Genomic DNA, 23,938 nt, shown 5'->3' with positions numbered 1-23,938 from the left:
AACAGAGGACAGGACCCATAAAAGCCCTTTGGGGGGACAGAGTGAGAGTATGCCAGCACACACCAGAGCGCTATATAATGCAGGGACTAACTGAGTTATGTCCCCTATAGCTGCTTTTTCTATATAAATGTATAATGCGACTAAATTTAATGCCCCCCCTCTCTTTTTTACCCTTTTCTGTAGTGTAGACTGCAGGGGAGAGCCAGGGAGCTTCCTTCCAGCGGAGCTGTGAGGGAAAATGGCGACAGTGTGCTGCAGGAGATAGCTCCGCCCCTTTTCCGCGGACTATTCTCACGCTTTTTCCTATATTCTGGCAGGGGTATTTTCCACATATATAGCCTCTGGGGCTATATATTGTGGTATTTTTGCCAGCCAAGGTGTTATTATTGCTTCTCAGGGCGCCCCCCCCCAGCGCCCTGCACCCTCAGTGACCGGAGTGTGAAGTGTGTGTGAGGAGCAATGGCGCACAGCTGCAGTGCTGTGCGCTACCTTGGTGAAGACTGATGTCTTCTGCCGCCGATTTTCCGGACCTCTTCTTGCTTCTGGCTCTGTAAGGGGGACGGCGGCGCGGCTCCGGGACCGAACACCAAGGCTGGGCCTGCGGTCGATCCCTCTGGAGCTAATGGTGTCCAGTAGCCTAAGAAGCCCAAGCTGGCTGCAAGCAGGCAGGTTCGCTTCTTCTCCCCTTAGTCCCTCGCTGCAGTGAGCCTGTTGCCAGCAGGTCTCACTGAAAATAAAAAACCTAATTTCTATACTTTCTTTCTAAAGGCTCAGGAGAGCCCCTAGTGTGCATCCAACCTCGTCCGGGTACAAAATCTAACTGAGGCTTGGAGGAGGGTCATAGTGGGAGGAGCCAGTGCACACCAGGTAGTCATAAATCTTTCTAGAGTGCCCAGCCTCATTCGGAGCCCGCTATTCCCCATGGTCCTTACGGAGTTCCCAGCATCCACTAGGACGTCAGAGAAATATAGGGACAGCTTCACAGTGCTTATTATATTAAGGTGGGGAGAAGGAGGGTTATTTATAGGAATATATATTATTATTATATTTTTATTTAGTTATTTATTTTAATGTCAGGGCTGTTTGAGATAGAAAACAATGATTTCTGGAAGGTGTAGACTATTAATTTAAAGTTGTGACTGTTTGGGGAAAATAAATTAATAGCGTTCACATTTTTTAACAAATTAATGTGCTAGTTGCAGGACGAGAGACCATATTAAACATGGGTGCTAGTGAATTAATGTTGGGCTGGTTAGTGAAAGGCGCCTAGAAGATTCATTGCAATGCTTTCCATATTTCAGGCGCCTATCCTATTTCCAAACAGGGTCCCAACATTCCAGTTCTGCAGCAGCAGGTCAGCATAAGACATGTGCAGCATCGGTTAGTAAACTGCAAACACAGGTAGGAGAGAGCGGGGCCGTTTGCAGTCCTAATTTGGTTGAATGTGCCACAAAGTCAGGACTTTTTCCCTGACAGCAGGGACAATCTGGAGGTATGTCCTGCTTTACACTGAACTGCTTCTGAAAGTAGAGCTGCTGTACGTGCACCTAGCAGTAGTGCAGACAGCACTGCCTGTATATCTGACAACGCAGGCTATCACTGGCAGTAACCCTATATAGAGCAAAGCAAAAACAAGCCTTTTTCTGCCTAAAAAAGACATTTAGTCCAAGAAAAGAGCTTTTTTGCCCTTCCATTTATCAGATTCTATGTGCTTTACCTAAAACCGTTTTTAAGGATGAGCCACTTTGTTTCTTCCGTTCACTTCAAAAAATATGCCAGACAACCTTTGGGTCTGAGAGGCAATTGTAAAACCTAGAGACATGACACATTACAGCCCTGATGTGACACTAACCATAACATCAATCATTAAATACATTCTGACATAATGCATTAATAAAACACTTATGATAAAAGTGGATTGTCCGAATAGTGTCACATCTGCCGGAACTCTTACAGGACTCACAAATGAGTGGAAGTTCCTTCCCTATGCTGAAGTCATTGGACAGGATCTGGGAAGAAACAATGGCTGACCTTAGACCGAGTCACACAGATACTTTTCTTGTGATTAGTGTGGCCGGGGAAGTTGTCATGGTTGCACAGTTGTCAAAAAGAAAATCCATCCCATTTTATTTTTGGCCCTGAGCCCTCTTCCCAGGTTCGAGAATACAGAAGAGAGTCATTACAGCAGGGACAATTCGCTCTGACAGGCTGTGTCATAGGAATTCTTAGGGACCCCAGGAGAACATCCCCTTACCGTACCAATAGTTAGGGGAGGAGATGTATGTGGAGAGTGGTTGCAGAATGCAGTTTGGGGTCTTACATTGTCCACATATAATATATATAATATATTAAAGAATAAATTGTCAAAATAGAAATATAAACGTAAAATGAACAGGGGTTAGCTAGGGGCCTCTTGACTGGTCTGCGATTATGCATTCTCATAAACACCATATGCTGCAGGGATCAATGCACTGTGTGTTGTGACACATTACTCCGGTCACCATCATTAACATTTTCTGCGATCCGTGCCACAGTACCAGACAAGATAGTCTTCACTGACCTCTTGCATGGTTGAGTCTTGGCCGTTATACACCCTGCCTGCCTCTCCAGGGCCATGCTGTCTGCTGTGAGTGCCCACTAGAGGGGACAGAGCCCCACATCGGATGAGCAGAATCAAAATCCTGTCTGGCCTGACAAAGTTGTTGCAGGGCTACATGATAGAGGTTCTTCATGAGAGGCCCTAAGACCTAGAGGAGTTCTCTGTGCAGTGTGAACTACTTCACCTGCCTGCAGGAGAACTGGCTGCAGGATAGCGCAAGGGGTGCTGCGGCTCCTCCGCCTCATACCTGTGGTGTCAACTTTGATGGGTAACCTAAGCAGAATGGGGAGGATGAGAACTCAGATGCTCAGTGCCCTATACCCATTTTAGCTCCCATGGGGAATAGGCCTATAACTTCATTCTGGAGCTCTTACAGTGAATGGTAGGATTTGTAGTTCCCCCTACAGGTTTCCTTAGCCTGATGCATTGACTATGAGTGGAAAGTCCCTATGGTGGTGTTGGGGAGCCTGCCATTAGTTCCGCTGCAGGTTGGCAGCTGGGAGATATTGCAGCTTGGTAGAGGAACAATCTTTTATTGGGTGCCCTGTGTGTTGGTTATTGATATCAGTACAGGGGTTTGTATATTTGATACTCACCAATAACTCCCCCCTCCCCCCCACTGGATTCATATGTGCTCCCCAATATGCCCCTTTCTACTGTCATACATCCTATTGTGGAGGGGGTTACATGGACCATCTACCACCCGCCACCTTTGTACTATGACCTGCCATCGAGCTATCCCAAAGTGTAATCTCAATATATGCTAAGGACTAGGGAACTCCGTTAACAACGAGTGATAAAACTCATAGGGGCAGATGTATGAAGCCTAGAGAAGTGATAAAGCAGTGATAAGTACAAGGTGATGACGCACCAACCAATCATTACGGGTTTGAAAAATGACAGTTAGGAGCTGACTAGCTGGTGCATGGTCACCTTCCACTTATCACTGCTTTATCACTCCTCCAGGCTTACTACATCTGCCCCAATGTGTATGATAAATGGTGTTCCAGAAAATCCGTTCCTAATGGACAGGTGTTTGAAAAATGACAGTTGGGAGCAGATTGGCTGAAGCACCATTTCTCATACGCAACAAGTTTTATCATTCACGAGTTTCATCACTCATTGATAAATGGGCCGCTTATGTGCTAGACCAGAAGTAGTCAACTTGTCGCATTTCCAGTTTATGTGGAACTACACTTCCCAGCATGCCATAGCACCCCAATTGTTGCAGTGCATGCTTATATGTGTAGTTCCACAGCAACTAGCAGGCCACATGTTGGCTACCCCTGTTGCTAGTCAGTACTAGAGACAGATAAACCATTGTTAGTGCTCTTCAGAGTGCTTTATTAGTTCCTGGAACATGTCTATGCTGTCTGCAGTGTTGTGAATAGGCTTCAGTGGATTTGGGACAGTAGGCGGGATGTACTAATGCTTACCGCCATGGTTTTTCCCATTTACCGCAGAGGCTATTTAACACAGAGAGATATGTACTAAACCTCGGGCACTGATATGCCCTTCTCACCGCACTGCTGAGTGGCCGAGCCGGGCGGGGGGACAGCCAGGAGCAGCAAGAGCAGGTGACCGGCAACAAGTGGCTGCAGCTTCTGCGACGCACGGTTCGGGGGATCAGTTTCCTCTACCGGAGTACTGTAGCTCTGATGGTGTGGGTTCCAGAGGCTCTCAGCACTGTTGTACTGTATATCCAGCTGCCTCAGGTATGTACAGCCCGCACCCTCGGCTGCCGCTCTCCAGCATGCTGCTCCTGAATCTGGCTGTCCCCCCGCCCAGCTCGGCCACCCAGCAGTACGGTAATAACTGAAGGGCATCTCAGTGCCCGAGGTTTAGTACATATCTCTCTATGTTAAATAGTCTCTGCGGTAAATGGGAAAAACTGGAGGTAAGCATTAGTACATCCCGCCCAGTGTGTGTCAAAATACGAATTTGGTCCATAGTGCGTGGCGTAATGTGAACTTAGGGCATAGTGTGGCATAATATATACTGGGACACATGGGCATGTGGCAGAATCGGATGTCCATTGAAGAGGCATGTGGGGAGGCTGAGGGGCACTGAAGGGGCATGTGTGATGGTTTATGCATATTTTTTTTTTTTTTTTACAGATTTTGGTCACAGATGATGGACTGGCTCCCAAATTTTTAAGCTGGCTCCCAAATTCACAAACATTTGTTGAGCCTTGCTCTATAAACATTATATCTACTGTATGGTAATTTTAAGCGGGATACGGTCGTTCGGTCGAAACACCTTAGGTTGACAGTCATTAGGTCGACATGCATTAGGTCGACAGGTCAAAAGGTTGACACGAGTTTTTTCACATATTTTTTTTTCATTTTTGGACTTTCATACTTTCCGATCCACGTGGACTACAAATGGGAACAGTAATCTGTGCCGAGCTCCGTGGTAGCAGAGGGAGGCACCTTGCCCGAAGCATGGCGAGCGAAACAAGCCATGCGAGCGGACACGGTGCACTAATTGGGGTTCCCCGTCACCGTATGAAGAAAACGACACAAAAAAAGGTCCAAAAACCCATGTCGACCTTTTGACCTGTCGACCTAGTACATGTCGACCTAGTGTCCCTGTCGACCTAATGCATGTCGACTTTCAGTGGTCAACCTAATGACTGTCGACCTAAGTTGAGTGGTCCCAACGAACCATACCCTTTTAAGCTCCAACTTGTTTAGTAGGCATGAAAACAAAAATAAGAATTTATTCACCGGTAATTCTATTTCTCTTAGTCCGTAGTGGATGCTGGGAACTCCGTAAGGACCATGGGGAATAGACGGGCTCCGCAGGAGACTGGGCACTCTAAAGAAAAGATTAGGTACTATCTGGTGTGCACTGGCTCCTCCCTCTATGCCCCTCCTCCAGACCTCAGTTAGGGAAACTGTGCCCGGAAGAGCTGACATTACAAGGAAAGGATTTTTGGAATCCAGGGTAAGACTCATACCAGCCACACCAATCACACCGTACAACTTGTGATAACCTTACCCAGTTAACAGTATGAACAACAACTGAGCCTCACTCAACGGATGGCTCATAACAATAACCCTTATCTAAGCAATAACTATATACACGTATTGCAGAAAGTCCGCACTTGGGACGGGCGCCCAGCATCCACTACGGACTACGAGAAATAGAATTACCGGTGAGTAAATTCTTATTTTCTCTGACGTCCTAGTGGATGCTGGGAACTCCGTAAGGACCATGGGGATTATACCAAAGCTCCCAAACGGGCGGGAGAGTGCGGATGACTCTGCAGCACCGAATGAGCAAACACAAGGTCCTCCTCAGCCAGGGTATCAAACTTGTAGAACTTTGCAAAGGTGTTCGAACCCGACCAAGTAGCCGCTCGGCAAAGCTGTAAAGCCGAGACCCCTCGGGCAGCCGCCCAAGAAGAGCCGCCTTCCTTGTGGAATGGGCTTTTACTGATTTTGGATGCGGCAATCCAGCCGCAGAATGAGCCAGCTGAATCGTGCTACAGATCCAGCGAGCAATAGTTTGCTTTGAAGCAGGAGCACCCAGCTTGTTGAGTGCATGCAGGATAAACAGCGAGTCAGTCTTCCTGACTCCAGCCGTTCTGGAAACATATATTTTTAAAGCCCTGACTACGTCCAGCAACTTGGAGTCCTCCAAGTCCCGAGTAGCCGCAGGCACCACAATAGGTTGGTTCAAATGAAACGATGATACCACCTTTGGGAGAAATTGGGGACGAGTCCTCAATTCTGCCCTGTCCATATGGAAGATCAGATATGGGCTTTTACATGACAAAGCCGCCAATTCCGACACACGCCTAGCCGATGCTAAGGCCAGCAGCATGACCACTTTCCACGTGAGATACTTTAGTTCCACGGTCTTAAGTGGCTCAAACCAGTGGGATTTCAGGAAATCCAACACAACGTTAAGATCCCAGGGTGCCACTGGTGGCACAAAAGGGGGCTGAATATGCAGCACTCCCTTAACAAACGTCTGAACCTCAGGCAGTGAAGCCAGTTCTTTTTGAAAGAAAATGGATAGGGCCGAAATCTGGACCTTTATGGACCCCAATTTTAGACCCATAGTCACCCCTGACTGTAGGAAGTGCAGGAATCGACCCAGCTGGAATTCCTCTGTAGGGGCCGTCCTGGCCTCACACCAAGCAACATATTTTCGCCATATACGGTGATAATGCTTTGCTGTCACGTTCTTCCTAGCCTTTATCAGCGTAGGAATAACTTCATCCGGAATGCCTTTTTCCGCTAGGATCCGGCGTTCAACCGCCATGCCGTCAAACGCAGCCGCGGTAAGTCTTGGAACAGACAGGGCCCTTGTTGCAGCAGGTCCTGTCTGAGAGGCAGAGGCCATGGGTCCTCTGTGCGCATTTCTTGCAGTTCCGGGTACCAAGTCCTTCTTGGCCAATCCGGAACAATGAGTATTGTTCTTATTCCTCTCTTTCTTACTATTCTCAGTACCTTGGGTATGAGAGGAAGAGGAGGAAACACATATACCGACTGGTACACCCACGGTGTCAATAGGGCGTCCACAGCTATCGCCTGAGGGTCCCTTGACCTGGCGCAATATCTTTTTAGCCTTTTGTTGAGGCGGGACGCCATCATGTCCACCTGTGGCAGTTCCCATCGCTTTGCAATCTGTGTGAAGACATCTTGATGAAGTCCCCACTCTCCCGGGTGGAGGTAGTGTCTGCTGAGGAAGTCTGCTTCCCAGTTGTCCACTCCCGGAATGAACACTGCTGACAGTGCTTGCACGTGATTCTCCGCCCACCGAAGAATCTTTGTGGCTTCCGCCATTGCCATCCTGCTTCTTGTGCCGCCCTGGCGGTTTACATGGGCGACCGCCGTGATGTTGTCTGACTGAATCAGCACTGGCCGGTTTCGAAGCAGGGGCTCTGCTTGACTCAGGGCGTTGTAAATGGCCCTTAGTTCCAGTATATTTATGTGTAGAGAAGTCTCCAGACTTGACCACAGCCCTTGGAAGTTTTTTCCCTGAGTGACTGCCCCCCATCCTCGGGGGCTTGCATCCGTGGTCACCAGGACCCAGTCCTGTATGCCGAACCTACGGCCTTCGAGAAGGTGAGCACTCTGCAGCCACCACAGAAGAAACACCCTGGCCCTTGGGGACAGGGTGATCAGCCGATGCATCTGAAGATGCGATCCGGACCACTTGTCCAACAGATCCCACTGAAAGATCCTTGCATGGAACCTGCCGAAGGGAATGGCTTCGTATGAAGCCACCATCTTTCCCAGGACTCGCGTGCAGTGATGCACCGATACCTGTTTTGGTTTCAGGAGGTCCCTGACCAGAGATGCTAATTCCTGGGCCTTCTCCACCGGGAGAAACACCTTCTTCTGTTCTGTGTCCAGAATCATGCCCAGGAAAAGCAGACGCGTCGTAGGAATCAGCTGCGACTTTGGAACATTCAGAATCCAGCCGTGCTGTTGCAACACTTCCTGAGAGAGTGCTACGCTGATCAACAACTGCTCTCTGGACCTCGCCTTTATGAGGAGATCGTCCAAGTACGGGATAACTATAACTCCCTTCTTCCGAAGGAGTATCATCATTTCGGCCATTACCTTGGTAAATATCCTCGGTGCCGTGGACAGGCCAAACGGCAACGTCTGGAACTGGTAATGACAGTCCTGTACCACAAACCTGAGGTACTCCTGGTGAAGTGGGTAAATGGGGACATGCAAGTAAGCATCCTTGATGTCCAGCGACACCATAAAATCCCCCTCTTCCAGGCTTGCAATAACCGCTCTGAGCGATTCCATTTTGAACTTGAATTTCTTTATATAAGTGTTCAAGGATTTTAAATTCAGAATGGGTCTCACCGAACCGCCCGGTTTCGGTACCACAAACATTGTGGAATAGTAACCCCTTCCCTGTTGAAGGAGGGGGACCCTGATAATCACTTGCTGGAGGTACAGCTTGTGAATTGCCGCCAGTACTACCTCCCTTTCCATGAGGGAAGCTGGCAAGGCTGATTTGAGGTAACGGCGGGGGGCGGAGTCGCTCCGAATTCCAGCTTGTATCCATGAGATACAATTTGTACAGCCCAGAGATCCACCTGTGAGCGAACCCACTGGTTGCTGAAGTTTCGGAGACGCGCCCCCACTGCACCTGGCTCCGCCTGTGGAGCCCCAACGTCATGCGGTGGACTTAGTGGAAGCAGGGGAGGACTTTTGTTCCTGGGAACTGGCTGCATGGTGCAGCTTCTTACCTCTACCCCTGCCTCTGGCAAGAAATGCGCCCCTGACCCTCTTGCCTTTCTGAGAACGAAAGGACTGCATTTGATAATACGGTGCTTTCTTAGGCTGTGAGGAAGCCTGAGGCAAGAAAGTAGACTTTCCAGCTGTCGCTGTGGACACGAGGTCCGATAGACCGTCCCCAAACAATTCCACACCCTTATAAGGCAAAACCTCCATGTGTTTTTTAGAATCAGCATCTCCTGTCCATTGCCGAGTCCATAAGACCCTCCTGGCAGAAATGGACATAGCATTAATTCTAGAGCCCAGCAGGCAAATGTCCCTCTGAGCATCCCGCATATATAAGACGACGTCTTTTATATGGCCCAGGGTTAGCAAAACAGTATCCCTGTTGAGGGAATCTATGTCGTCTGACAGATTATCTGTCCATGCTGCTACAGCACTACACATCCAGGCTGAAGCAATAGCAGGTCTCAGTAGAGTACCAGAGTGTGTATACACTGACTTCAGGATAGCTTCCTGCTTTCTATCCGCAGGCTCCTTTAGGGCGGCCGTATCCTGAGACGGCAGGGCCAACTTTTTAGATAAGCGTGTCAGCGCCTTGTCCACCCTAGGGGATGTTTCCCAACGTAACCTGTCCGTTGACGGGAAAGGGTACGCCATCAGTAACCTCTTAGAAATCACTAGTTTCTTATCAGGGGAACTCCACGCTTCTTCACATAATTCATTTAATTCATCAGATGGGGGAAAAGTCACTGGCTGCTTTTTCTCCCCAAACATATAAACCCTCTTGGTATTAACAGGGTTAATCTCAGAAATGTGTAATACATCTTTCATTGCAATAATCATGTATCGGATGGCCTTGGTCATTTTAGACTGTAAATGTGCCTCATCATCGTCGACACTTGAGTCGGACTCCGTGTCGACATCTGTGTCAACCATCTGAGATAGAGGGCGTTTATGAGCCCCTGACGGTTTCTGAGTCGCCTGGGCAGGCGCGGGCTGAGACCCCGGCTGTCCCAAGGCTGCAACGTCATCAAACCTTTTATGTAAGGAGCTTACATTGTCGTTTAAGACCTCCACATACCCATCCAATCAGGTGTCGGCCCCGACGGGGGCGACACCACACTTATCTGCCCTTGCTCCGCCTCCACGTAACCCTCCTCAAACATGTCGACACAGCCATACCGACACACCGCACACACACAGGGAATGCTCAGACTGAGGACAGGACCCCACAAAGTCCTTTGGGGAGACAGAGAGAGAGTATGCCAGCACACACCACAGCGCTATATAACACAGGGATTTTCACTTATAATAAGTGATTACCCAATAGCTGCCTTATATGTTTTATTTGCGCCTAAATTTATGTGCCCCCCCCTCTCTTTTTTACCCTTCTTGTACCTGGATACTGCAGGGGAGAGCCTGGGGAGCTGCTTCCAGCGGAGCTGTGAAGAGAAAATGGCGCTGGTGTGCTGAGGAAGAAGGCTCCGCCACCTCAGTGGCAGGCTTCTGTCCCGCTTTCTGTGTAAAAAATGGCGGGGGGTTTTACATATATACAGTGCCAGACTGTATATATGTATTTTTATTGCCAAAAGGTACTTCAATTGCTGCCCAGGGCGCCCCCCCAGCGCCCTGCACCCTACAGTGACCGGAGTGTGTAAGTGTGCTGGGAGCAATGGCGCACAGCTGCAGTGCTGTGCGCTACCTTAAATGAAGACAGGAGTCTTCTGCCGCCGATTTCGTCGTCTTCAAGCTTCTGTTCTTCTGGCTCTGCGAGGGGGACGGCGGCGCGGCTCCGGGAACGGACGATCGAGGACAGGTGCCTGTGTTCGAACCCTCTGGAGCTAATGGTGTCCAGTAGCCTAGAAGCACAAGCTAGCTGCAAGCAGGTAGGTTTGCTTCTCTCCCCTTAGTCCCACGTAGCAGTGAGTCTGTTGCCAGCAGATCTCACTGAAAATAAAAAACCTAACATATACTTTCTTTCTAGCAAGCTCAGGAGAGCCCACTAGGAGCACCCAGCTCTGGCCGGGCACAGATTCTAACTGAGGTCTGGAGGAGGGGCATAGAGGGAGGAGCCAGTGCACACCAGATAGTACCTAATCTTTTCTTTAGAGTGCCCAGTCTCCTGCGGAGCCCGTCTATTCCCCATGGTCCTTACGGAGTTCCCAACATCCACTAGGACGTCAGAGAAACTTAAGAAAATTTAAAAGTCTAATTATGTAAAAGGTATTCGGTATGAGTCTACACATTTGTAATATCAATATAGTCAAGCTGCTTGTGCATGTTGCAAATACTAACCATCTGCAATTAAAAATGTAATATGCTACAAAAAAACTGTATACCCTTCAGTGCGCTGACTTTCTTCTCTACATAGTCGCATATAACACCTGCATCTTCACTGTGCCAGCAGTTGTGTATTCCACTGTCCTGTTTCTTGCATTCCGCTAGGGTGTTTTCTGTACCATTACATTCTACATTATCCAGATGTATTGGTCCTTGCCCTTCTCCAAAATAAGCCATAGTTCTTGCTTTTGCAGGACCCCTAAATATAACAGGAACACATTTTACACCTTATTTACTTATTAATCAATTAGCTGGCAATGCAGTTGGCAAGTATTTACAAACATTTAGCACTATGTCATCCGAAATAACAACAGTGCATGCATAGGGGTATATTTACTAAAGTGCGTGTTTTTAGAAGTTGAGATGTTGCCCACTGGATACATGGAGGCATCAGGCACCTGTCATGATCGATTCAACTTCCTCAAACAGTGCCAGATCAAGACATTCAGATGCAGCTGTATAGACTGGATTCCTGCAGTCAAAATACAGATGCCAGAATCCCGAACGAGTGTTTGCCAGGCCGACAAAGAGGTAAGCCGCGGGGGCAGTTAGATTTAGACTGCAGGAGGAGGGTTAGGCTAGGCTTCGGGGAAGAGGGGGCTGCTGCGATCTCGCTCGCAATGAGGATTTAAAGGAAAAGTGACTGACAGGAAGTGGGCGTTTGGAAATGGGGAGTGGTTTGGAAAATGCAAGCGCGTCATGGCATGTATCTGCTGATAGCTGTGAGTTCATACGTGCAAAAACATGGCGTCTGAGTAACTACTGCTGTGGCCAGTCTGTGCAGCCATAGACCAACCCTTATGCCCGATGTGCCTCTTTTTGCGTGTAGGCTGCGAATGTGTATGCAATTTTGAAGGAGGTTGTGATGGCTTTAGTGGGCGTCTCTTTATTTCTGGGCAGCAGCTTCACTTGCTGACATTAGCAGCTCCGTAGCCTGGAAAATCACAATTGCATTTGCGTACAAAACATGGAGTTAGGCCCAATGTTCTATTCAGATATTTAGGTCAGAAAAAGCTCTCACTTCCAGAAGCCAATACTTTATGCTTGCTAAATAAATATAAATGGCATACAGTCAGTCAATCAGTTGAAATGTAAGCATATTTGACATGGCTAAGAAACGTGGGAATAAATTGTCAGAATAGATTGTTAAGAAACAGCAAATTCAAAGTAAATTATGTCTTTGCTAAAGCACAAGTAAATTACTTAAAATGGGCAAATAACTGAGTAAGTCAGCGCATGGAAATAATTTGGCCCGTTAGTGGGTTTTATATGGAAACTATCCAACTTTATTGTAACAATTCAGCAGACACAGTGGTCTAACTGAATTATCACACTAATGCATCACTTAAATTCGTTCAAACCTGTGTCCAAGCTGCCTGCAAACAACAACCGCATCACTGTCTGTCCATCCATCATCACACACGCTGCCCCAGTCTCCATTCAGGAATATTTCCACTCTGCCTTCCTTGGTGCTTTCCCCATCCATCAGCCGTATCAGAGGCCCTGAAATCATCAAGAAGCAACCACGTAAATTTAGAACTAACATGTATACTTATAATGTATATTACATAGATTTCCTACAATATGTATAACTCACTCAATATTCTTTATGTTTTATTCGGTCATAAAATGAAGCGGATATCTTTAAAATAAGGTATATATCGCTAGTGATATAGTCACTATGGGCCAGATTCAGATTTGTACGCAAACCAGATGGTTGAGTAACTGCACATGTGCAGGACCAGTTCTACAAATGTACAGAATGGGTCCTGCATGATCGCTCGCAGCCCCCACCTTAATAGCATGACATGCTGCAGCATTTGGGGGAAGGCAACAGACCGTTCAACAAAAAGGGCAAGTAGCTCCCATTTTGTAAGCGTGCAGAGCCCAGGGTCTGCGTTGTCGGTGGCAGACTTCCTGGAACTGGCTGACCAGTTCAGACGTCCAGTCTGACGGCTAGATGCACCATCGCTTGGAAAGTGATAAAATGGAGAGTGAAAAAGTACCAGCCAATCAGCTCCTAACTGCCATGTCACATGCTGTGTTTGAAAAATGTCAGTTAGGAGCTGATTGGCTGATACTTTTTCCACTCTCCATTTTATCACTTTCCAAGCGATGATGCATCTGTCCCTACGTAAGCTTTAGTGGTCACGACGGTGATACGATGCTGCGTGTTTGGGCGTAACACTCAAACACCTTCTGCATGCATCTGCAATCTCCCACAGATGCCTCCTGCTGCATTTGAATTTTAGTTGTACAGTATTTCACATCTGCTTCTTTGCAGATGTGCAATACCGTACAAATCAGAATCTGGCCCTATGTTAGATATATGTGTTTTTTGCTTGTATAAAATACACATTTCTGTACCGTTCTGCACATGTGCAGAATGGGTCCTGCATGATCACTACAAATTTCTGTAGTGTGCCTGCACAATAAAAATAAGAATTTACTCACCGGTAATTCTATTTCTCGTAGTCCGTAGTGGATGCTGGGTACTCCGTAAGGACCATGGAGTATAGACGGGCTCCGCAGGAGACTGGGCACTCTTAAAAGAAAGATTAGGTACTATATCTGGTGTGCACTGGCTCCTCCCTCTATGCCCCTCCTCCAGACCTCAGTTAGGGAAACTGTGCCCGGAAGAGCTGACATTACTAGGAAAGGATTTGGAATCCAGGGTAAGACTCATACCAGCCACACCAATCACACCGTAGAACTCGTGATAACTGTACCCAGTTAACAGTATGAACAATAACTGAGCCTCTCTCAACAGATGGCTTATACAATAACCCTTTAGTTAAGCAATAACTATATACATGTATTGCAGAGAGTCCACACTTGGGACGGGCTCCAAGCATCCACTACGGACTACGAGAAATAGAATTACCGGTGAGTAAATTCTTATTTTCTCTGACGTCCTAGTGGATGCTGGGTACTCCGTAAGGACCATGGGGATTATACCAAAGCTCCCAAACGGGCCGGAGAGTGCGGATGACTCTGCAGCACCGAATGAGCAAAGGCAAGGTCCTCCTCAGCCAGGGTATCAAACTTGTAGAATTTTGCAAAAGTGTTTGAACCCGACCAAGTAGCAGCTCGGCAAAGTTATAAAGCCGAGACCCCTCGGGCAGCCGCCCAAGAAGAGCCCACCTTCCTCGTGGAATGGGCTTTTACTAATTTAGGATGCAGCAGTCCAGCCGCAGAATGTGCAAGCTGAATCGTGCTACAGATCCAGCGAGCAATAGTCTGCTTTGAAGCAGGAGCACCCAGCTTGTTGGGTGCATGCAGGATAAATAGCGAGTCAGTTTTTCTGACTCTAGCCATCCTGGAAACAAAGTTTCAGGGCCCGGACTACGTCCAGCAACTTGGAATCCTCCAAGTCCCTAGTAGCCGCAGGCACCACAATAGGTTGGTTCAAATGAAACGATGATACCACCTTAGGGAGAAATTGGGGACGAGTCCTCCATTCTGCCCTTTCCATATGGAAGATCAGATATGGGCTTTTACATGACAAAGCCGCCAATTCTGACACACGCCTAGTCCAAGCTAAGGCCAAAAGCATGACCACTTTCCACGTGAGATATTTTAGCTCCACGGTCTTAAGTGGCTCAAACCAGTGGGATTTTAGGAATCCAACACACGTTAAGATCCCAAGGTGCCACTGGAGGCACAAAAGGGGCTGAATATGCAGCACCCCTGTAACAACGTCCGAACTTCAGGCAGTGAAGCCAGTTCTTTTTGAGAGAAAAAGGGATAGGGACGAAATCTTGGCCTTTATGGATCCTAATTTTAGGCCCATAGTCACTCCTGACTGTAGGAAGTGCAGGAATCGACCCCCCTGGAATTCCTCTGTAGGGCCTTCCCGGCCACACACCAAGCAACCTATTTTCGCCATATACAGTGAAAAAGTCTTGCTGTCACGTCTTTCCTAGCCTTTATCAGCGTAGGAATAACTGCATCCGGAATGCCCTTTTCCGCTAGGATCCGGCGTTCAACCGCCATGCCGTCCAACGCAGCCGCGGTAAGTCTTGGATCAGACAGGGTCCCTGTTGCAACATGTCCTGACTGAGAGGCAGAGGCCATGGGTCCTCTGAGAGCATTTCTTGCAGTTCCGGGTACCGAGTCCTTCTTGGCCAATCCGGAGCAAAGAATATTGTTCACACTCCTCCGTTTATTACAATTCTCAGCCCTTGGGTCTGAGAGGAAGAGGAGGGAATATATAGACCGACTGGAACACCCACGGTGTTACTAGTGCGACAACAGCTATCGCCTGAGAGTCCCTTGACCCAGCGTAAAACCTTTTTTATCTTTTTATTGAGGTGGGACGCCATGTAGTCCACCTGAGGCAGTTTCCATCAATTTGCAAAACTGCGTGAAGACTTCCTGATGAAGTCACCACTTTCCCGGGTGGAGGTCGTGTCCACTCCCGGAATGAACACTGCCGACAGTGCGCTTGATTCTCCGCCCAGCGAAGAATTCTGGTGGCTTCTACCCTCGCCACCCTGCTCCTTGTGCCGCCCTGGCGGTTTACATGAGCCCCTGCGGTCTGACTGGATCAGAACCGGTTGGTCGCAAAGCAGGAACTCCGCTTGACTTAGGGCGTTGTATATGGCCCTTAGTTCTAGGATATTGATGTGAAGGCAAGTCTGTTGGCTTGACCACAAACCTTGGAATTTTCTTCCCTGTGTAACTGCTCCCCACCCTCGGAGGCTTGCATCCATGGTCACCAGGACCCAGTCCTGAATGCCGAATCTGCGGCCCTCGAGAAGGTGAGCACTCCGCAGCCACCACAGGAGAGACAACCTGGCCCTGGGGGATAGGGTGATTAACCGATGCATCTGAAGATGTGATCCGGACCACTTGTCCAGTAAGTTCCATTGTCCTTGCATGGAACCAGCCAAAGGGGATGGCCTCGTATGATGCCATCATCCTTCCCAGGACTCGAGTGCAGTGATGCACTGACACCTGTTTTGGTTTTCAATGGATTCCTGACCAGTGTCATGAGCTCCTGAGCTCTCTCTATCGGGAGATAAACCCTCTTCTGGTCTGTGTCTAGGATCATGCCTAGGCGAGGCAGATGAGCTGTAGGAACCAACTGCGACTTCGGAATATATAGAATCCAGTCGTGTTGCCGTTTCACTTCCAGAGAAGGTGATACGCTGTCCAGCAACTGCTCTCTTGATCTCGCTTTTATGAGGAGATCATCCAAGTATGTGATAATAGTGACACCTTGCTTCCGCAGGAGCACCATCATATCCGCCATTACCTTGGTGAAATTGGTAATGACAATCCCGTACCGCAATTCTGAGGTACGCCTGATGAGTGGGGACACGAAGGTATGCATCCCTTATGTCCCGATTCATTTCAGGCTTGCAATGACCGCTCTTAGCGATTTCATCTTGAACCTGAACCTTTTCAGGTATATGTTCAGGGATTTTAATACAATATGGGTCTAACCGAACCGTCTGGTTTCGGGATTATAACATGGTCGAATAATAACACCCTCTTGTTGAAGGAGGGGACCCTTGACCACCACCTGTTGAAGATACAATTTACGAATTGCAGTTAACACTGGCTCCCTCTCTTGGGGGGAAGCCCGCCGGGTCCTCGGTGAGGGGGGCATCTTCTCACAGTCCAGCCTGTATCTCTGCGATACAATTTCTATTGCCCAGGGATCTAACAGGGAGTGAACCCACTTGTGGCTGAACTTACGAAGGCGTGTCCCCACCGGGCCTAGCTCCGCCTGTGGAGCCCCAGCGACATGCGGTGGATTTTTGTAGAGGCCGGGGAGGACTTCTGTTCCTGGGGACTAGCTGTGTTGTACAGCTTCTTTCCTCTGCCCTCGGCTCTGACAAGAAAGGACACACCTCAGACTTTCTTGTTTCTTTATTCGAAAAGCTGCATTTAATAATGTCGTGCTTTCCTAGGCTGTGCAGGAATAAAAGGCAAAATATCAGAATTACCAGCTATAGCTGTGGAGACCAGGCCCGTGAACCTTTCTCCACACAATCCTCAGCCTTCCATATGCCTCTTAAGTCGGCATCATCTGTCCAATGTATATTCTACAGAACACGTCAAGCAGAAATCGACATAGCTTTTGTCTCTAGGACCCAGTATACTCATGTCCCTTTGGGCATGCTTTATAATTATATATCTATCACTTAAGACAGCATTTTAAAATATTTATATGCATACTAGGGTCTTAATCTCTGCTGATAAGGTACCTGTCCACGCTGCCACAGCGCTATAAACCCATGCCGACACAATCGCCGGTCTGGGTAGTATACTAGAATGTGCACGCTATCTGCAGGATCCCTGAGAATAGCTAGTGCAAACAGGACACCCAAGGGGAAGATTCTCAACACATCCTGGCCCTAGTGGGGAAAGGATACAGCCTGAGAATTCTCTTGTGGGAAGCTGCCGTCTCTTGTCTGGAGATTCCCGCTCTTTTTCCTCATGAGAGGAGGGAAATTTACCTCAGCATTCTTTCCTTAACATGTTTACTCTCGTGTCAGGGACAGATGAGTCATCAGTGATATGCAAATCATCTTTTATTCCAATAATCATATATTGAATATCTTTTAGCCCTCTTGGCTGTAACTTTGCATTATCGTAGTCGACAGTGGAGTTAAACTCCGTGTCGATACTTTGTTATTTTGGATAGTGAACATAGAGAGACTCTGAAGGACTCTGTGACATAGGGACAGACCAGGGTAGATTTCCTTTCTGTTCCCTAACCTTTTGTGCAATAATTTTACCTCATATCCAAACAGGTGTCGGCGTTGTCGACGGAGACACCCTCCCACACACATATCCGCTCTATCACCTCCTTAGAGGAGCCTTTTACATCAGACATGTCGACACACGCGTACCGACACACCACACACACAGGGGATGCTCTATTTGAAGACAGTTCCCCCACCAGGCCCTTTGGAGAGACAGAGAGAGAGTATGCCAGCACACACCACAGCGCTATATAATACAGGGATGTACACTATACTGAGTGATTTTTCCCCTATAGCAGCTTATATACACAGTTTTTGCGCCTAAATTTATGTGCCCCCCCTCTCTTTTTTACCCTTTGTGTACCAGGATACTGCAGGGGAGAGCCTGGGGAGCTTCCTTCCAGCTGAGCTGTGAAGAGAAAATGGCGCCGGTGTGCTGAGGAAGAAGGCCCGGCCCCCTCATCGGCGGGCTTCTGTCCTTTTATGTACTTTAATGGCGGGGGTTAATGCACATATACAGTTTATCAGACTGTATTATGTGCTTTTCGCCAAGTAAGGTAATCTAATTGCTGCCCAGGGCGCCCCCCGCCCAGCGCCCTGCACCCATCAGTGACCGGAGTGTGTGGTGTGCTAAGGGAGCAATGGCGCACAGCTGCAGTGCTGTGCGCTACCTTAATGAAGACCGGAGTCTTCAGCCGCCGATTTTCAACTTCTCTTAGTTCTTCTGGCTCTGCAAGGGGGACGGCGGCGCGGCTCCGGGACCGGACGACCGAGGACTAGGCCTGTGTTCAATCCCTCTGGAGCTAATGGTGTCCAGTAGCCTTAGAAGCCCAAGCTAGCTGCAAGCAGGTAGGTTCGCTTCTCTCCCCTCAGTCCCACGTAGCAGTGAGTCTGTTGCCAGCAGATCTCACTGAAAATAAAAAACCTAACAAATACTTTCTTTTCTAGGAAGCTCAGGAGAGCCCCTAGGGTGCATCCAGCTCTGGCCGGGCACAGATACTAACTGAGGTCTGGAGGAGGGGCATAGAGGGAGGAGCCAGTGCACACCAGATATAGTACCTAATCTTTCTTTTAAGAGTGCCCAGTCTCCTGCGGAGCCCGTCTATACCCCATGGTCCTTACGGAGTACCCAGCATCCACTAGGACGTCAGAGAAAAATGCATATGCATTGTCTAAATTCATATTTGGTCATATCATATTCACAATTAATTATACCTGGACTGGCAGAGTACAGTAAGTAACAGCATGTTCACATAACTGAGTTAGACCTGTACTCAGACGAACATACAGCTGGAGGTCTGGAGCAATAGGATAATGACTGGTATCAGTAGCCGGCTGGTTATCATTGGCTGATTTATTTGGATTTACTAGAGCACAAGTAAATGACTACAGTCCTTATGCAAGTCAGCGGGAAAATTATGCCCATGCCACAAATGCACCAAATCACAGTAACCAATCACCAGTTTTTATGAGTTGCTGATCGAATTGGTTGCACTGATTTAATCCAATGTTAGTAAATGAGCACACTTCTGGTAACAACTTTGTTCCCTCAATAAAATAAATGCATGCTGCCTTGGGAGTATATCTGCATACTGCAATACTAATGTTATATAGGGAAGCGGTTCCAATACCACTAGTCAGGATCCCGGCCGTCAGTATACCGACAGCGGGATCTCGACTAGTGCTGAAATGTCAACGCCGCAATCCCGTTGCCACAGGGTTTTCTCCCTTTATGGGTGTCCACGACACCCATAGAGGGAGAATATAACCTGCGGCAAGCGCAGCGAGACACTGTGCCCGCAGCTTGGCGAGCCCGCAAGGGGCTTGCTAGCGCTCACCCCGTTGCTGACATCCTGGTGGCCAGGATTCCACTGTCAGTATACTGACGGCCGGGATCCCGGCCACTGGTATTACATACCGGTCCCATTATATACTGTACCTGGTTGGGTCCAAATGTTATTGCACTGAATATTTAAAATTAACCAAGATAAGTCTAGGTTATTACCTAGGCTATTACCAGAGGGAATTTCAACAATGTCATTGCTGTCGTTCGAGCAGCGAATCCCAACATCCTCAGAGTGAGAGCAGTCATGTTGACCCCAGTTACTATGTGAGCAGTTCATAAGAGAGCGCTCAGTGCCTTTGCAAGCCACATCGTCCAGAAAAATCAATCCATCGCCGGGTCCAAACTCAGTCTTTGATGCCAAAGTGTAAGCACCACTGCAAACAGTAAGAGATCAGTTTTTAGCACATCAGTCCTCTACAGGAACTAAATAAGCAATCACCAAGATTGTCACTGAGCTACAGATTAGGCAATGGCAAGAATTAGTCACAAGAAGAAATGGTATATAGTCAAATTATATTAAGAGGTGTCCTCATACACTAAGCCTCAATACGATATACGGCGCAAGTCACCCCGCCATGACTGAGCTGCCCCAAGTGGTGCAACGTAGAGCCTTACGGGCCTATTTATTAACATTATTTTTACTAAAATAATGTGAAAAAGGGTGTTTTCACACCCTTTTCAAATTATTTTAGTATCACCTGAATGTATTAAAGGGCATTTGGAGCAGTTTTCATGAAAAACTGCTCTAAACCCTTTAAATTGTCATTTCTCTTTCATCCATCTGGGGGACGCTGCATCTGTACTGATGGGGTTAGAGTGTGTGGGAAGGGAGCTTCGGCACAGAACCTATAAAAACCAACTCCTCCCCCCTCTAACCCCTCCCATCTCCAGCCTGACTAGTAGATTACCTCAGTTTAAGTTTTGTGCCTGGAGAGTGCAGGCACAGTTCCTTAATAAAGATTTTAGTTAGGTTTTCTTGGTTTGATTTAATTTTTTTGGACATATCCTAAGTCCCTGTTTACAGGTGACAGGTATATTTTGAGTGGGGAGTAGTTAGTTAGCTCTCTACAGTACACTATGGTCACTGGGGCTCCCTGTATCCGAACTGGTAATCCGAGGAGGCAAAATTCAGGTAGGATGCCGGCAGCCACAACCTGTATAGCAGTGCTGGGCTTTTAGTTCTCGCCCCATAAGATTGTGTGTATGTATAGGCGGACTGTGAGAAGTATGCGGCTCTGTGTATGCAGCGCACGCTGTGACTGGTGTTTGTGGATGGTATACAGCGTGCATGGCGGGGGAGGCACTGACCGCTATCTGTCAGAAGCGGTCAGATAGTTCCCCGGACACTGTTACTGAGAGATAGGCAGGACGCTACTTCCGCATACCTAGAGCACCGGTCGGCTCTTAGTTTCCCTTCCTGAAGGGGACCGTACAGCCACGGCGGTAACAGAAGGGGAAGCACGGCTTCCCGCCTTTGTCTTCCGCTCAGAGGATGTTACTGCACCGCCCACCTCAGTCTGTGGGGGCGGGTTTCTTCTACGGGCGTCATTTTCTCCATGCTGAAGCACACTGCGGGGGATGCTGCACTCCGGATCACACAAACACATATCAGGGGGCTTCAACTTCTCACCCTGTCAGGCGGAAATAAGCTTACTGCAAGTATACTGTATTACTGTTACTACCTTTCATATTACAGTAGGGGGCTACCTAATTTCCTCTGTTAGTATACTAGTCCCCACCTCTCCCCCATTTTTCATATTACAGAGGGTTTTTAGTTTAGTCACTACTGAGTGCTTCCTTCTTAGGACACTTGTGATACTTTAATACAGCAGTATGGCCAATAAGCCGGACAAATCTGCTAATGGGAAGGCAGTCTCTGCTGTTTACTTTGCCTGTTCTCAGTGCGGATCCAAACTTTCTAAGGGTAGCACGGAACCAGGTTCTCTCTGCACTGCATGCTCTGGAGCACCTGTCGTTGAGCAGTCTGGTGGGTCTACAGATCAGTCTATTCCTCTGTGGGACAAAAACATGGCCAATGCTATTGTGGATTTGCGTCAGTCCCAATCAGGTAATGATTCAAGTCAATCTGCTGAGGAACCACCTTGGGCAAGACATATGGGCAAATGTCTTTCGGATATAGCGCAGTCTATTAACAAAATTGTGACTAATTCGGGCTCAACGGCCACTAAACGACAGCATCCACTGCCCGCTATCACCTTTCCAGGTGAGGAGTTAGATTCGGTCACTCCTTTGGAAGAGGGTGAACTGGATTCTGAGTGGGAGGATACTTCCGCTTGGAAAGAAGAAGAAGAATTGTCTACAAGTTCAGGTGTCAGGTTATTGATCGAAGCCATAAGTCAAACTCTTAATCTTCAAGATACGGTAGAGGCGAAGACTTTGACAGCCTTTTTCAAATGACAGAAGAGTCAAGTAGCTGTCTTTCCTTCATATAAACATTTTGCATATACCTTGAAAGAACCTTGGCTTAAGTCGGATTCACGCTTTCAGGCTCCTAAAAAAATTAAGGTTTCTATATCCTTTTGCAGAGGAGAACACCAAATTCTGGTAAACGGCTCCGAAGGTGGATGCTCCTATTTTCACCTGGCGAAGGCTACAGTAATTCCTTCGGTACAATCAGTGACGTTAAAAGATCCAACAGATAGGAAGATTGAGGCGATTCTTAAATCCATGTGTACCTTATCAGGTATTTCTCTGCGTCCAGTCCTCCCTTGCGCCTGGGTCCTTAAAGCCGTGGATGACTGGTTAGCGCGAGTGGTATCGGGGATGCAGTCTGATGACCCATTGGAGGCTATTCAATTAGCTGAGCAGATTTCGGAGGCTCTCACTTATGTTGGTGAGGCCTTGTTGGACTCGGCCTCGCTACAATCACGTGTTTCTGCTCTAGCGGTTACAGCGAGGTGTTCACTCTGGCTTCGTGTTTGGAATGCTGACTCTGAGTCCAAACAGACATTGACAGCCGTTCTGTTTGAAGGAGAATTCCTCTTTTGTCCAGAACTTATGAAGATTATCTCTAATACCACGAGTGGCAAGAGCCTGTTTCTTCCAGTTGCTCCTCAAAAGCCGAAACCAACTAAACCAACTAATTTCGGTCTTTTCGTACTCAAGGCAGGGGCAGTTTCCAGTCCTTTCGAGCCTTTTCAAGATTTCCACGCAGAGGTGCATACCGTGGTAAAGGATCACAGGCACCTCGCAAACCGGCAGTCAAGCCTGCCGAGAAGCCTACCGCATGACACAGGGAGGTCTCCGGTGGTATCCTTGATGGTGGGGGCATGGTTACTACAGTTCAAAGAAGTGTGGCTCTTGTCATAACCGGATCGGTGGGTGACGGTGGTCATAACCCGAGGTTACATTTTGGATCTCGAGGAGCCTGTCCCAGATCGTTTTTTCCTCACTCCTCTCCCATGCGATCCCTCCAAACGACAAGCACTGATTCAGGCAACTTTCACACTTTTGCACAATGGAGTAATTCTTTCAGTTCCCAAACTACAACGGGGTCAGGGCTTTTACTCCAGTCTTTTTCTCGTAAACAAACCAGACGTTCATTTCGACCCATTTTAAATCTAAAATGCCTGAATTCATTTCTCTCTGTTCACAAATTCAAGATGGAATTGATTCGTTCAATAATCGCTGCCATGGAACCGGAGGAATATTTGGCATCTATAGACATAAAGGACTCATACCTCCATGTTCCCATTTGGTCAGGTCATCAACATCTTTTGAGGTTCGCAATTGGTCCTTGGCATTTCCAGCTTCTTCGGTCTATCCACGGCCCCTCGAGTATTTACAAAAATATTGGGTCATGAAGTGGCGATCCTCAGATGTCAGAGGGTTAACATTACTCCTTACCTGGACGATTTGTTGCTGAAAGCTCCATCACAGGAACTTCAACAACACCTGCAACTCACCATGGACACTCTACAATCAATCATTCAGATGGATTGTTAATTTCTGGAAATCTTCCTTGATCCCCTCTCAGGAGATGGTTTTTCTAGGTCTCCTATTCGACACGAGAAGTCAGAAGGTTTTTCTACCTCAAGACAAACTTCAGGACCTGCAATCCAGAATCCGCTCCCTGTTACAATTGCCGAGGGTCTCAGTTCTCCGATGTATGCAGGTGTTGGGCAAGATGGTGGCAACCTTTGAAGTGGTACCGTAAGCCAGATTCCATGCTCGGCCCCTGCAGACTCAGATT

General features: G+C 47.9%; 1 protein-coding gene across 1 annotated transcript in view; it reads right to left on the bottom strand.

The window, feature by feature from the left end:
* The window catches only part of LOC135056337 (neurotrypsin-like), a 121,933-nt gene that overhangs the window by 21,981 nt on the left and 76,014 nt on the right, over nucleotides 1–23,938 (bottom strand). The window contains exons 9-11 of the mRNA XM_063961344.1: nucleotides 19,885–20,099; nucleotides 12,522–12,663; nucleotides 11,160–11,359 (exon numbers count right to left, since the gene is read on the bottom strand). Of these exons, the coding sequence (XP_063817414.1) occupies nucleotides 11,160–11,359; nucleotides 12,522–12,663; nucleotides 19,885–20,099 (557 nt within the window). The remainder of the gene's footprint in view (nucleotides 1–11,159; nucleotides 11,360–12,521; nucleotides 12,664–19,884; nucleotides 20,100–23,938) is intronic.

Source organism: Pseudophryne corroboree, chromosome 3 (assembly GCF_028390025.1).
Source record: "Pseudophryne corroboree isolate aPseCor3 chromosome 3, aPseCor3.hap2, whole genome shotgun sequence".
Lineage (NCBI taxonomy): Eukaryota > Metazoa > Chordata > Amphibia > Anura > Myobatrachidae > Pseudophryne > Pseudophryne corroboree.
Note: the sequence above shows the minus strand (reverse complement) of the source record. Positions and strands in the feature narration are given on the sequence as shown.